This window comes from Diorhabda sublineata, chromosome 4 (assembly GCF_026230105.1).
Source record: "Diorhabda sublineata isolate icDioSubl1.1 chromosome 4, icDioSubl1.1, whole genome shotgun sequence".
NCBI lineage: Eukaryota > Metazoa > Arthropoda > Insecta > Coleoptera > Chrysomelidae > Diorhabda > Diorhabda sublineata.
Genome location: NC_079477.1, coordinates 18,529,626 through 18,546,802, shown reverse-complemented (window position 1 = coordinate 18,546,802; position 17,177 = coordinate 18,529,626). Strand labels below are relative to the sequence as shown.

General features: G+C 31.6%; 1 protein-coding gene across 1 annotated transcript in view; it reads right to left on the bottom strand.

The window, feature by feature from the left end:
* Positions 1-17,177, bottom strand: part of LOC130442877 (uncharacterized) — a 102,594-nt gene that overhangs the window by 9,422 nt on the left and 75,995 nt on the right. Inside the window, exons 5-6 of the mRNA XM_056777264.1 lie at positions 15,755-15,902; positions 1,208-1,421 (exon numbers count right to left, since the gene is read on the bottom strand). Coding sequence (XP_056633242.1) covers positions 1,208-1,421; positions 15,755-15,902 — 362 coding nt within the window. The remainder of the gene's footprint in view (positions 1-1,207; positions 1,422-15,754; positions 15,903-17,177) is intronic.

Below are 17,177 nucleotides of genomic sequence, written 5' to 3'. Positions count from 1 at the left end.
AGAGCGGAACTGAGTGACTTAATCAGCAATGTCTCTGGTAAGTTGATGAAAATCAATTCTTTCTCGAAGATGCTCGAATCAATTTATTCTTATTTTAGAATTTACGTTTTATTTTTGTAGACTCTTATTCAACGAATGATGAAGACGAACCCCCTAACGGTAAACATAACTCCAATGATGATGATGATTAACAATTGAGAAATATATTTACATAAAACTATTGTAAAGCATGCATTATATATTTTTTTAACTTATTCAGCAATTTTGCATTTATTTATTTATAATTTATTTTTTTTTCAATATCAAAATTGGCTGCGACAAAGTAGACTGCTCAATAATGGTCTGCCATTTTTATTTTCCAATAGAAATAATATACTTTCAAATTTCAAGACGTGGTGAAATGGTTTTAAAGTTGGTTAAAAATCGATACCTTTCTTATTTAAACGCTAGTTGCGTGAACCATTTTGGGCTAAGGAAATAATCAAGCTCCAAGCATTTCGGGGTCTGAACATGGGTAGTTATATTAGTTGTGCAGAATTATTCGTAATTCATGGTGTAAGTGGGAAACAAAAAAACTTAAAAGCTAACAAGAGTAGGCCAGAGTCAAATGAAATGTACATGTTTTGAAAAGAATTTTTCATTGGTAATAGGACAAAAATAATTGTAAACTATGACAGAAAAGCATAGGGACATATAATCCTTATAGAAGTGAGAAAACAAGAAGAAATCTGAGTAGAATAAAATTTCAGATCTGAAAGAATCGAAGAGATTTTTTACTAACTGGTCTTAAAAGACCCTTTCTTTAAGCAAACAGGAGCTAAGAAGAGTTACTGGTATAGTCACTGAACACTCTCTGGTGAACAACCATCTGAAAAACATCAGAGAAACTCCTGACAGATCATGTCCAAAATACCAAAGGAAACCGAAGAATACCTCTTCTTTGAGTGTGAGGATATCCATAGACAAAGACTAAATTCAAGCTTTTTAAAACCAGAATGCATAGTTCCCAGCAAGGTAGATCAATTTATAAAGAGGTTGCTACCTGACTACTAAATGATACGAAGTAAACAATACATCCATAGCTCATTTAATCTAATCTAACAATACAAATTTTTTAAAATAATTGGCTTTTTATGCTTATAAAATAATCTATTTATTATTAGATGTTATATTAATGGTTGAATGTCAATACAATCTCGTTACTTACCATCAATAATATCCCTTTCTGTCATTTTATTTCCGACAATAAACTTTTTATTATTGTAAGTTTTTTCTCCATTCGAAACATTTACAATATTCTCCGATCCTACTTTAATGAAAGAGGTAATAGTTATTTCGAAAACTTTATTAGGATCTGCGGGTAGTTCTGAAATTGCTCGTTTTCTCCTTCCATAACCGATTTGACCATCACTGCATTCCACCTGAAAACAAATTATGTTGTATTAATAATGATTTTGTAATACAAATTTTTACCATCGAACAATTTAGGGTAAATATGTATATGTAATGGTAAAAAATTTAGATAATAGAATAAAATTTTTAGGCGATAGAAACCACGATCTTACATACTGGTTTAGAAACGAGGGTATAGGGGTGGGTTCATTTCACGGTCTCTAAATTACCTCACCCTGTGACCGCCAGGTCGGCGTTGTAATCAAGAGTTATTATTATTTATATTATATAAATTAAAGTAGTTGATATTTAACGTAATTACATAAAAGTAACAAGAACAAATAATAATTGTAAAATTGCTGTCAAAATGATCATGTCTGCCCTATGTAAATAAATATTTGAAAAAAATGAGAAATATTATTAATTAAAAAAGGCATTATATGAAACTGAAAATAAAATCTAAATAAAATTGTTTGATTTACTATTAAAAAACTCACATGTGATGAAACTATACTTTACATGTTCAATTAATCTTAATTTTGGTCAAATTTGTGAAAGATTTTCCTTCACTTGAACATATTTCATGTTCGTTGATAGTTTCCTTAATACCCGATAAATCAGAGTATTCTTTATTTTCGTTGCCATCGATGCCCGAATTTATATTCTGTTTTCCTAAGGTAGCAACTTGGTAATTTCAATTTTTCCAATGTAATCATGACTTCATATTATATGTGAATTTGATTATATTTTTTATGTGAATTTAAATTTTTTCACCTTTTCTTATGAATAGCTTTCTCAATAAGAATGAACGGAGCTCCTATTTTCCAATGCAATGGTGAACCTTTAACACATTGACTGCCGACTACGAGATAACTCGTAGGTAGCGATCTTTTCAAGGACGCCAACTACGAGTTATCTCGTACTGTATTCACTTGCCATTCTTGTGTTGCTACGATTAAACTCGTAATATATCAGTGCTAATATCGATAGATGGCTTCTTGGGAAAGAACAAAAAATCAATGTTGGCTTGCATAAAAGACAATTTATTTGAAAAGGAACATAAAAAATGTAAGTGTAAGAATTAAGTCAAATTACAGAAGTATAATAATATTTACTGTTTGTGGAACTTTTTAAAACAACCTTCCACACACAGAGCTGGCTTTCCACTACATACTGGACAGTAATAACGCGTTTCTCGGCGTTTTTTTCCTTGGTTACATATGCGACATGGTTTCGTTAGACGCTGTTTTTTTTCGGTAGGCGGTAAACTCTCTAAATAATGGATACTTTGCAATTTACTCTTTTTCGTAACGTGTTGAATTTCTTGTCCAATCAATGCGAGCACGAATTCCTCTCTGAACTTTATCAGTTTTATGTTAGAAGATGTAACTTTTTTAAAAATTTTGTGAGCATTGTGGATGTAAACCTCTATAATGTGGAATGCAACCTTTTTGGGCCATCTAATAGTCTTTCTTAGAGATGAATAATACGAAAGCATTTGATCTGATCGGTCAATGCCAGACATTCCATTGTTGTAATCTCGAATTATATTCGGTTTCATAGAAATTTTTCCATTGCGATTGGGCACTTCTATCATTTCAACAACATGCATGTTTGAAATGCAAAGGACATCTCGCTTGTCTTTCCATTTGCAAACAGTAACAGGACCATTTCGCTGCCAAATACACTCCCCTTTTTTCAATTTACGATTTACCAAATCTCTAGGGTTCCCTTTTCTGTTATTTCGTAGGGTTCCACACACATACGTTTTTCGTGTATTTAACAGTTTTGTAAGTGTAACAGAATTATAAAAATTATCCATGAAAACCGTGTATCCTTTATCGAGATAGTCCTCAAGTAAATATAAAACAACATCAGTAGTGTGGCCTACGTTATTGACAGTTTTCTCAGATTTTCCTCTATAAATCTTTATTTTCATAACGAGACCATCGGACTCACAAAGTTCATACAGTTTGATCCCATATTTGTGTTTCTTATTTTTTATGTATTGGCGGAAAATCAATCTTCTCCGCTATAGCATCATAGACTCATCAATACAAATATTTTTATCTGGTACATAGTTTTCCCGCATAATATTGTTGAAATGATTTAGAATTGGTCTTACCTTGTATAATCTGTCGGTAGATGGTATTGAGTTATCAACCAAATGAAAATAACGAAGTAACAACTGGAATCGATTTCGACTCATATGTGAGCGCCAAAAGTGTACATTATATAGCTCGTTTGTGCTCCAGTAATGTTCAATTGATGGAAAAGAGCAAGGTCCCATTTGCAGCAGAAGTCCAATAAAAACTTTCATCTCAGCAACACTAACGTTTTGCCAATTTGATAACCTGTTGGTTTTCTTTATTGTTGTGCGTTTTTCAATTTCTTGCGCAGCATATAAATTAGTTTGTTCCACCAGTAAGGCAAGAAAATCGTCCGAAAAAAATAAGTCCACTAGCGTTTGAACTGTAAAATTTGTCGTATCCAATTTCACACCAACCTTTTCTTTAAAAATAAATAATTCAGGACTCTGTTGAGTTTCTGTCCACAAATTATCATTCGCATTTGATGTTGTTGCTTGAGAATCATCGGCGTTATCTTCAGGTTCCGGATCATCTTCAGATTTTGAGACGACTTCATCTTCACTATCACTTGAATTCTCAGAAGGTTCATAATCGCTACTGCTATTCACGCCAGAAAGCTCATCAAATTCCGAATCACTTATATTTAAGTAGTAATCAATTTCACTTTGAGTCAATGGTCTTTTCCTATCCATATTGAGTTCTTAGTAATTCAATAATTATAAAAAGAACACACAAGAAAGACGTAAGTAATGCACTCAACAATGTCTGAGATATAACTGACGCGGACGATGATGACGCAATGAATGATTCAGTATTAGCGAAGCGACAAGTCAGTGCAGGTGTGCCTACGAATAAACTCGTAATTGGCTTCCGAGAAGAGATTACTGTTTCCGATGCCAACTACGAGATAATTCGTACAACATTTTTTTTTAGGAAAATACGTTTTTACTCTTTTATTTTTTAACTATGCTCTAGATTTAGACTTTTTAATAATATAATGTAATAAAATCAAAATTTCATTTTTGGCCAGAAATCTGAAAATTACTGTGGCAGTCAACGTGTTAATAATTGTTCGATATCGAGTCTCTTTAATATTTGCCTTTTCCTCGAATTTATATAGAATAGCTTTTATTTAGTCCTCGTACAACGTTTGATACGTAGAAATAAGGTAGAAATTTTTTATTAATCTCATAGATTTTAAGAAATAGTAAAGTTAATGTTTCAGTCGATATTACTTCACTTTTTCAAATAAGAATTACAGTTTGTACATGGCTAAAGGGCATAATTTATGAGATATAATTAACAATATCTTTTAATTTAATAATTGTTACGTGGCGCATAAATAGCGGTGATAATGAATAGATTCATATAGCTCAAACCTCACAGATGGGATTATAAAAGTGACTGAACAATAGATTAATCAATCCATGACTCTTTTCTATTGGCCGACACATTGAATCAACAATTCTACCTGTTGCTGATATTACTTTTGAAATTCCTTTGTGCTGTATTTTGAGAAAAATAGTTAGAAGTAACCATGAAATAAAGATATTAAATATTGACTTTATTCCATTTCTGTATCAGGGATAACGGTAAAAGCCCATTCCTGTTCAATTCAATTATGGATCAAATAATTAATAGCGAAAAAGAAGTTCCTGGAGGATACAAGATGGAACGAAGATTAATCAATAAATATATTCAACGATGGGATTATGATAGCCAAAGTCTTACACCGATTCAACTAATTAATCACAAATATTTTTATCTTCTACATAAAATTTTCTGTTTTTATGATAGCTAGTATATATTGTGATAAATATGAAATTCGTGCATGGTTAATACATTACGGAAACACAAGGTTAAAGCAATCGTGGCACTAAGAAAATATGTGAAATAGAAGGGCAGACACGTCGTTGGTTTAATGGTTTTAATAGTTATATTTGACGCTTGAAGATTGTTTGCATGGGATAATGAGGTTTCAAGGAAAGCATAACATATATCGCCATTTGAAAGCATTAGATAAGATCCACAAAGATGCATAGTGCTACACGAATTAACCAACATTCAAGCTAGTCGACGAATAGAGAAGTGCGATCATCTCCTTGTCCTGCTGAAATATGATAGTTATATTAAACGCATTGTTAATTGTGATGAAACATGAATTTATCTGAACAACTCGAACATTGAAAATCAGGGGTTGGACAAAAGACAATTACCAGAAACCCTCGTAACGAGAGGTCGATCGAGCAGAAAGCCTTGTTGTGTGTCTGGTGGGATTATAGGTTTAGTGTATTTCGAAATCATCTTAGATCGCTGAGTTTCCGATGCCGAGGTATAAAGTGGATAGCTGATGGAAATTTATAAGGTTTATTGGGGAAATATCAGGTTTTCTTATGGAAAAGCCGGTTCTCTTACAACAAGAACAAGACAATAATAAGCCACATTTTGCAAAAGTTGCGCAGAATAAGATCGAAGAACTTGATGGGATTGAGTTCCTACCAAATCTAGCATTTAGTCCGGACCTTGCACTGTCAGATTACTATTTATTCAGTTCCATTACCAAAATTTAGCATAGGAAAAAATTTGATTCCAAAGGAGATGTAGAAAATGATGTGCAACAATTATATGCATCTAAGCCCAAGGAATAATCTCAAAGATCTTGCTGAACGTTGCGTTAAAACTTTAGAATACAATGAGCTGTACTTCGAATACTAAGGCTTTCGTTTTGTATGATTATGTAATAAACAAAGTGAACAATGGAATTATTTATAAGAAACCTTCTATTTTATTGAAGATGATACTATAATTCTATTATTAACAAAAAATTAGTTTCTTGGCCTCTCATTCAATTCGAAAAGAATGGAGATCCTTTCTTTCATCCACTATATAATAATTACAGAAGTATCAACAATATTATCAAATTCAATGAAGAAAAATATAATCTAATGCTGAAATAATAATGTTGAGAGCTTCTATAATAGTCTATCCTCCTAAAATATATGTGCATGACAAGCAGAATACAGAAACAACAAAATCAGTCTCCTCTTTTCCCCTTTCCTCTCAATTAACCAAATTTGTGATGATATTAAACTTTTTTTACAATATCTTTTTAATTTTGCTCCTTATGTGTAGTACTAATCAAATGTTCCTCATTTTTTTGTTTCATTTGAGAGCAAATTGTGTCAATTCCCCTTTCTCCCCTTCTTATTTGTTTTATATATATATATATATATATATATATATATATATATATATATATATATATATATCACATCTAGGCTGATCAATATTGTGCCTAGATAGTGTCGGGTTGGCTATTGGCTGTTGTACTGCCGACCGACTAAACCCTTCCCCCTCATATGTGGATTCACCTGCTGAGAAGAGTGCTGGAACTACCGTTAAGTATTACTTCAGCATTCCCAGCGTTGCCTTACACTTATTTTAGTCTGTGCTTACTTCTATCTTCTTCTTTTGTCTCTATTATTTTCTGGATCATAACCGATACTATGTTCCATTTTTTTCATCCTTTAACATATGGTGTAAAATATTATCTGGAGTAAGTGTTTCTCCTACACATTGTTCTTCAACTTCAATTCGCTGTGGGTTCCATTTTGCACATAAGAAAAATGTGTGTTCCGCGTCATCCATTTGGCTACAGTACGTGCATTCCGTTGTATTACTGATTTTAAACCTGTGGAAGTATGCTTCAAAACAGCCATGTCCTGTTAACATTTGACTAAGATAGTAGTTCACCTCTCCATGTTTTCTGTTTACCCACGTTCTAATATTTGGAATCAGTCTTCTAGTCCATTGTCCAGTTACTGCTTGTTCCCATTTGTCCTGCCACCGATTTAATGTTTCAGTACGTATCTCTATCTTCTCATTCCTTTGTTTGCCTTTTGTTTTGTATCGTTCCTCAGCCTGCAGTTCTATAGGTATTATTTCTGAAATCACTAACAGCGCGTTTGTGGAGACTGTGCGGAAAGCACTACATACTCTCAAAGCTAACTTTCTTTGCACTTTTTGGCAAATATCCCTGTATTTGGTATATTTCAGCGTTTCATACCATACGGGAGACGCATATAACAAAATCGAGTGAGTTACTGCACATAATATTTTTCGTTTACTTGCTGTAGGCCCATTTTTTTGCGGCATTATTCTACTTAGAGACAAAGCAGATGCTTCTGCTTTCTTGCAGACGATTTCAATATGTTTTTTCATTGTAGCACCTGTGTCTAGGGTTACACCCAAATATTTAATTTGCGGTTTTGTAGTGATTTCGTTATTCAAGACTTCGATGGTGAGTCTTCTTGCTTCCTTTCGATCACCCAAAAGTACCGCCTCTGTTTTTTCAGATGCAAGATCAAGTTTTTTCAAATGCATCCATTCAGCTATTCTTTGAATAGCGATGTTAGCTTCTACTACTACCTGTGTCTTTATCTTTCCTGTTACTACTACTGCAAGATCGTCAGCGTAGGCCACCAATTTTACGCTACTTGGCATATCCAGTTGCAACAAGTCGTCATAATATAAGTTCCAAAGGAGAGGGCCAAGTACCGAGCCCTGTGGGACACCGCAGGTTACTTCCATAATGGTATTACCTACAAGTAGTGTCCGGTCCGTTAGATAACTTGTGATCATGCGCATTAGGTATGGCGATTTGTTTCGCTTTTTCAAGCTGTCAGCTATTCCTCTCCATGGTGCGGAGTTGAATGCATTTCTTACATCTAACGTTACAAGTAAGCATATCTTACGGTTTGCCCATGCCACATGTTTTGCTTCTTTTGCGATTTCTAGAACTCTAGCTAGTGCATCCACAGTGGAAATACCTTTCCGAAACCCAAACTGAGAGTTGCTAAAACCTCCTCTTGCTTCTATTTCTGCAAGTAATCTATTTTTGACGAGGTGTTCCAGAATTTTCCCCATGCAGTCCAGGAGACATAGTGGCCTGTATGACGTTTTTAAATCGTCCGTTTTTTTGGGCTTTTCTATTAGCACTAGTTTCGCCACTTTCCATATTTTGGGAAATTTCCCCGCATACAGTTGTCTGTTCATCACATCGAGGCACTTTTCTGGCAGGTATTTCACTACACACTTAGTTATCTCTGGTGATAGCTTATCTGGTCCAGCCGCCTTCTTTGGTTTTATTTTATTTGCTGCCGTTACAAGTTCTTCCTGTATCCATGGTATTATATCCGTCCTCACCAATATAAATATATATATATATATATATATATATATATATATATATATATATATATATATATATATATATATATCAATTTCATCTTTCTAATTTCTTAAACTTTTTGATATACTTAAATCTTCTTGATTTTAGGTCTATTCTGTTATAAAATATGATATTGACACTAACAATTAGCGGAATTTATATTGATCAATAGATCACCTTCATTATGAATATCAAAATAAGAATAAAATCAAACTAGAATTTTGTTCTAATAAGAAAAATAAATTTTTCCTTAGATCTTACATCTCAAATATATAGCAGTAGTCAATAAAATTATTTGTAGTTTTATTAGAATTTACAAAATAGAGCTATTAATTTTACATAAATCATTTAGGTCTTTTTTATCAATCATAGCTTTTTCGTTCTTATAAATGTGAACCCTCTCTAAAAATTCTCTTTTTCGTGTATTAGCTTCCGTTTAAAGAATTTTTGAATCTTTATAATTTAAATTATGTTCTTTTGATACTTCATGGTTCGTTAATGCAGCTCTATTTTTTTATCGTATTGATGACCTCTTAGTCTATTTTCTAAATACTGAGATGTCTGCCCTATGTAAATCGTCACAATTACTACAAATATGAAAATGAAATATACAAACAAATTGATGGTTGTGCTATGGGGGTTTCGATTTCAAGTGTTATAGCACAATTGGTAATTGAAAATCTGGAGGAAACTGTCCTGAGCAAACTTAATATAAATATTCCATTCTTTTTCCGATATGTAGATGATTGCATTACTGCCGTACCAAAAAATCTAATTGAAAACAAAAATAAAAAATTCAATTCTTATCATAAAAAACTAAAAAGTAATCGAATCAATTTTTTTGATGTTACATTATATAAATTTAACAATAACATAATAACAGAATGGTATCCGAAACCAACTTGGTCCTCAAGATATTTAAACTTTAATTCGTGTTATCCTATGTCACAAAAAAGATCAGTGTTAATAAGTATGGCTGATAAATCTATCCAACTATCAGATCCTGAATTTAGATGCTCAGCTATTCAAAAAGCTAAAACTGCATTGAAAGAAAATAATTATCCGGAAAAACTGATAAGTTACATATTCAAGAAAAGGATAAACATATACTACAATCAATTAAAAAACAAAACAGAAACAAAACATGAAAACATAAAACACTTCAATTGATAATTTCTTTTTTGTATCGATCGTAGTAGTGACTGTTGTACGTATCATTTATATTTTTCTGTGCAACTCTCATGTTAATTTTACTCTAATCATAAATTTATCATTGAATTCCACTGCAATAATTATTTATTAATAACAGAAAAGACAGTTTTTACCTTGATGTAAATAAACACGTGTTGTGACCTCCCGCTAACAACGGCCATTATCGTACCTGTACATATTGTATCTAACATTTTTTGCAAATAGTTTTAAATTAAAACAGAAACGTGTACGTGTTTAATAAATATACGTGTTCTATTATTGTGAAAGGTAAGTCAAATAATAAGCAAACGAATACAATATTGAGTCACAGTTTCTCACAAATAAGTATTTTAATTTGATTTATAAACAAGTATAAGTGCAAGAGATGCGAGATGAACGAAATCAACAGAAACAATTAGAGCAAAGAGAAATGCGTAGATTCATAGTAAACAGACGTAGAGGAATTGACCATCAAGTTCTTTGAGCATTTACATCAGTTTTATATATTCGACTACCATTCCTGTATGAGCTTGATATAGAATATTAGGCTCATTTCAAAGTGGTTATGGGACACTATATGTAGCATATTCTTGGCCAATTGATAATTAAAATATGAATAATTATTTTTGATGTCTAGACAGCTATCAAGAATTTTAATTTGAAATATATTATTTACTTTAATAAAGTTTACTTTATTAACATAAATAAAGCGTACTTCCATTGCTTATAAAACGCTTTTGATTATAAGTAGATCCTTATACACTTATAGTAAGTTAGTTATTTTTATTGAACTAGAAAAATATTTCGTAGATATAATTTGTATGACAGAACAACGTTTGCCGGGTCAGGTAGGATATATAGTAGACTATTTATCCATAAACAGTGATTTTTTCTATAGATTAGACGATCGAAAATTCTCAAAATATAGTAATTCGGCTTTGATATAATTAGGCAACTATGTACTGAACGTAGTTATGAAGCACATTAAATTACGGTGCGTTTATCTCCAACTCATATCTACTGTGATACAACTACAAAGAGAGAGAAATGTTTTATTGTCATATAATTGTTTACAACTTAAAGATAAAAGCTTGTGATAAACTAAGAAACAAACATACAAATAATTAAATAAAGTCACAAATAAAATAAAATCTGAATATAACGTATACACAAGAAAACTACAATGGGAAACAAAATTATCTTTGAAATGTACATGTGAAAATTAGCAAAGGGTTACTAGAAAAAATTTACATCATTTCCAAGTTTGTTTCGAATGGAATGACATTAAAAGGTTTCTAAAGTCAAATATTTCAAACAAGGTACAGAAGTATAACTAGAATTAACAGAATAGTCTTATTGACAACAACAGAAAATATATTACTGCAGAGTCATGTCAGACGTGGCATCGCCTTTCAATCTTCTTGACATAATTCAAATTAAATATCTCGTGACGTCTAAAAAGCATTCCGACGTATTTTAGATAATTCACCTTAATTAACCAGTTGGTTGACCTAAAGTTTCTTTAATATTTTCGACTAGATGTAGAAACATTCTAAATGTGGTTAAATTCAGAAATTTTTTTCCTACTTTCTTGTTATTCAAGTTCATTGATCTTGATAATTATTATGTAATAATACTTTCAAAGTATAAAGACGTACCTAACAGTGACATTCAGGACACTAAAGTACAAAAAAATTATATAGGGCCGGGACTGGCCGCCACTGATAAGAAATTATATCTATCTTTATTCCTATTAAGAATAAATTGAAGATTATTAGTTGGATATAATAAACTTATTAGGGCCAGTTTCTTCACATTATAATAAAGTGACAAATAATTATTAGCCAACTAATTTTAGAGGGAACTTTTAATTGTCGAATAAATGTTTACCGTTTCTTCACCCTAGTTGGTTTAAATCCGAACTAACTAAGTATTTGTCACTTCATTATGTACTCAACAAATAGTCTACTGTTGATAACACTATGAAAGATGCCTATATAGAATAAGAAAAGAAATAAGCGAAAAAACGTTCTTATATTGACAGTTTCCTATTATCTGTGTTTGTGGCAACGATCTGTGCTTAATTATATTTGCACTTGTTTTGTTAAGGTTAATGTTGAAATAGTCGCTAAATGGAGAAAGTGTTTATATTAAAAATAATTGATAGGAAATGAAAAAGAAAACGGTCAAAAAATTTCATCATTGGACCAAAAATTGTAATGATTAATTTTATATCGAACGGTATATATTATTTTTCTGTCATTTCCTATATTTCCTCAATCAATTCCTCATCAAACAAATTTTCTAAATCTTTGAACGCAACCATCTTAAATATTTAATTAACTTAACGAATATTTCGAGAAATGAGCTAATCAAATAAGGTATAATAAATTAACAAATCAGTTTTGATGTATAATATTTTAGGTATAGTTTCTACTAAATTATTTAATTGACAGTTGTGACTGGCTAATAACTTATTTGGCCAATAACCCGATTTATTCGGAGGTTTGATTTAATAGAAGTGGAAGAAGCCGCCGAATTTTTGGTTATTCGGTAAGGAGGTAATAAAAGCTATGGTGAAAGGTCTAGAGACATTGCAGGTTCGCTGTAATAAATGTATAAATGTATCCAATTAAGAGGAAAATATGTTGAGTAATAAAATATTTTGACATTGAAATTTTGTTTGGTTCTATAGTAACCTAAGAATTTTTCAATATATCCTCGTATATATATATATATATATATATATATATATATATATATATATATATATATATAAAATAAAAAACATAATTGCCTCTATGGATTTTAGGCACAGCCCAATATAATACAGTGAGATGAGCAAATTGTAATAGCAATTATCGAGGCTTTAACGTGAATAAGAAACTAAAAGAAAAGTTACATTTGGCCTTTACTCATCATGAAACAAATGGGGAACAATGTTGAACACCATAATTTCAAAATTAGCTTAATGAGTGCGTTCTCCAAATATAAAATGGCGATATAGAAATCAGAAGAAGAATTGAAAACATGCCTGCTAAATCACAATAAAGATTTATTTTAATCTACATTAATTTACGAAACTCACGTTATTGATAGAAACTTATTTAATATATGTTAATATTTACTATTCCACACCAAATAACTAATCAATGCAGCGCATGGTGGAACTGCCGTAGTAACTAAAGAAAGTATAAAAACTATAAAAGGGAAAAGTATACAGAATATTATCTACAGGCTATTAGTATAATTATTGAAGATAAATATGAGCAACTAACCCCAGTAATACACCTTAATATAAAACAATATGAAAATTTTTTAAAACGCTATGCAATAGATTCTTAGCTTCAGACGACACAATGCCAAGCAAACGGAAGGGGTGAAAGCAATAACTGAGAAGAATTTAAAATCTATCTCTACAGGGGAACCCACCTAGTTTACATATGCTTCCCAGAGTTATCGTCAGATCACATATTTGTTATAATCAAATTCGATGGAGACTGAAGACAGATTTGGATACAGAATTAGCGGTTGAAAGAGGAGGAAAATAGAAGAGGATCTACTTAATGTTGTGCAACAAAAGCTTTCAGAAAAACGACAATTAAGAAAAAAATGAAAAAAACCAGAACTGCAGTACATGAAGCGACAGGAGAGCTAAAAGGAATACTACGAGTATTAGAATTTAAAAATCAAGAAGTCCAGAGCAACATGACAAAATTAACACAAACAGTGGAAACAAATTACTTTCTGTCGAAAGCGACAAGGACATTTGAAAGACTCACATGATACAATTCTCTGCATCGCAACAAGAGTTTAAGCCTTCTCTGCAAGATACACCAGATGTTGACGAAAGTAGAATGAGACAATCTCTAGATGCCCCATACATAACAGATCTACCGAATTATGAAATGAAAACATCTAAGGTGAAAAAAATAATCAGGACAGAAATTGAGATAAGAAAGGCACTCTATTTTGACTTGACTTGATCACTAATAAGGATTTCCAAGATTTATCTGATAAATATTATATATAGTAGATTCTCTTCTAGTTTGGTATTCACGGAGTTGGAGCACCAGACTGCACTATTGAATAATTTTAATTCTCAACCGCTTATTCTATATCTTTAGTGGACAGCTTGCGAGATTTCGTAATCCAACTTGTTTCCAAATTGTTCCCAGTTAGTTTGGCGATGTACAAAAAGGGTGCTTATTTTTGTTTGATGCAATACTTCGTATTAACTACTACCCCATCACCTTAAAAGTAATCCAGATAATTATGTTCCCAAAATAAGGGAACTGTCAACAGAAAAACACATTTACAGATCTATTAGCTTACTCTTTCTTTTGTCTAAAGTATTTGAAAAAATATACACTGTGACCATAATTTGGAATTCAAACATGGCATGAAAGGACACGTACACAATGAGATAGTAAAATAAATTAGGCTGTTGAAGATAAAAGATACAGCTCAGAAGCCTTTTTGGACATCACGCAAGCCTTCGACAAAGAATGGGATTAAAGAGTATATTACTAGACATAGATAGACATTTTCTTATAAAATACAGTAACACACTCACTTATGTCTTTCCAATTCTATCTGAAGTCCTACAAGGAACTGTTTTTAATTCGTTTCTATACTTAATCTATACAGCTGAACTACCTGCAACTAGCGAAAAAACGGTGGCTACCAACTAAAACCAAGTGGATACTGTAATGAGGCATTTTTTTGATGGTATTGACATAAAGAATTTATGCAGTAATTCCTATATAAAGATCCTGCAGAGATTCTAGAAGTACATAATTGTTAACGCTATTAGTTATCTGGCCTTACCACCAAAGTGTTTGAAATATATTCCAAAGTTTCGAATAAATATGTATTCATTATAGGGGAATTAATTAATCTAGAGTTGCGGCATTATAAATTTTATATAAATTATTGAATTAATTTGATTAAAAAATAATCTAATATGTCTACTGTCATTTCGAAAATACTCTGAAAATTGATATCATGATAAATTTAATATTATATAACAATTTGAAACAAAAAAATTAGCAGCGTTCATAAAATATTCATATATCTACTTCAAGCAAAGTTTAGTTTGGAACATAATAGAGGATTGTCGGAATAATGACGATTTTAGTAAACACGACTTAAAAAACAGAGTTATCGCTTTCGAACCTGAGATTTTTTCCCTTTTATGTATTGGTAGTGAATTTTCGTTTTTTTACTTGATAAATCATAATTGTTAACTATAGGTTTATTGGACACGATTTTCTTCAAAAACGCAATATCGTATAAAAATCAAAAATGAAAAAAATTAACATTATAACAAACAACTAGAATTTGGTTATGTATTAAAACCGATATTCTTTTGTCTTCATTTTGGAAAACAAGTAAGTCATTTAGGCAACTAGTCATCGATTAAAAACAAAGCATAATAATAAAACTAAAGTTGATGCGTTTTTTTAAGAAAAGAAGGAACTAACTGCAATAAAAGCAATTTATTGATGGCACCTTCTGTGCGTGCGTATCTGTTAGATATGTTACAAAGTCGATTTTATTAAAATTGTCGCTTCGATAATTCGCTACTAAGTATAGCTGCAAATAAATTGCAGCTATTTTTCTACCTTCTCGCGTTTCCAAGTTGATATTTCTATAGAGGTTTTATAGCTAGTCTTCTATTTTATAGTTAATACCTACTAGCGAGATTAGTTACAATGAAAGACTACAGACACAAAAATTTGTTCATTGAATGGTCAGTAACAACTAAATCATAGCGTTTAACAATCAAATTATTCATATACGTAGTAAAAAATGTCACTAATGTGTTAGACTTATTTAAAATATTTACCCCTTTGCATTTATCCAAGCAAACATTCACTGTCCCTTTGAACTGTACATACGTCGATTCCGGAAATTTGAATGCTCTGAATTTAGCTGACAAAAAATCTCCGTCGACAGTATTGAAGTTTTCAAATAGGTACGGATCAATGGAGCAGCTACGAAAATAAAAAAAACAATTAAGAAAAATATCTTAGAGACAAAGCACTTGGAAGGTAAAATTTCAAATAACCCAAATTTGAATTGCCATTAACATTTAATATTCATTCATTTCTATCGATTACCTCGTAACTTGAAAATATTGCGGTACCAACTCCCTTTATCCCTACACTAAGAACTCAAAATTACCATTGGTAACTGATTCTATTAATCTATGCCTTACGTTGGCAAACTTTTAAATTCATCGAAAAAATATATTGTGAATTTTAGTGTAATAATGGAAAATTTGGAAGGTGCGCGTTAGCGCCGAAAAATAGGCCCTTAATGAAAAATATCAGTATTTAATTGTAGGAAAATCTACAATTTACTGAGCGATTAAAGAAGAGAATTGTGGCGAGTTTCAAACAAAACGTAAAGCTCCAGGAAAACCAAAAGAAATTCCGACAGTAGACAAAGCTCTTGTTAGGATTCGAGATGATAAGGATTCCGTGAAATGAATCGAAGCACACTTTGGAAACGTTTAGAAGAAAAATATTTTCCCTAGAAAAAAGTCTATTTTAATAGAAATTACCTGAAGACTATAGAAGAAATGAGAAATTAAAGGAGAAATATATTTTATTAAGATGAAACATGGATTAATGAGGGACATACACCAAATAAATTTTGACAAGATGAAACTGTTACAAGTCGAAGACAGGTTTTTTTTTAAATAATTTATCCATTGGTTTGAATCCACTAAAAGGAAAGGAAATACCGATAGTATTACACTTCGGTAGTTCAAACGTTTTTGTTTAAGATGGTTTATTGTTTTTGGCATCCTCTCGCTCCGGTGACTCCATGAATTCGAACAAATTATAAATCTCTTTCTTCAGAACTGTATAATGGTAATGGACAAGTTATCACTCGAGACTTGCCCACAACGAAGTGGTGAAAAAAATATTTATAGAAATGGCTTAATTCAAAGACTATTGAGTTCTGTAAGTACAAAGAATACAGTTTTTCTTCCCTTCAGTTCCCTTCAGAAAGAAAAATTAAAAAATTATGAAATTGTATAAAATCATGTAGTGACGGTGGTTAGATCCCCACCATATCATTGCGAGCTAATCCCGATTGAACTGGTATGGGCACAGATAAAGGGAGAAGTTTTAAGAAAAAATTGTTTTTATAAAATGAGTGATATTGAACAGTTGTTTTTGGAGGCTGCCCATAATATGAAGCGTGAAAACTGGGAAATGGGGGTTGATCATACGATTAAAGAAGAAGAGAACCCACTC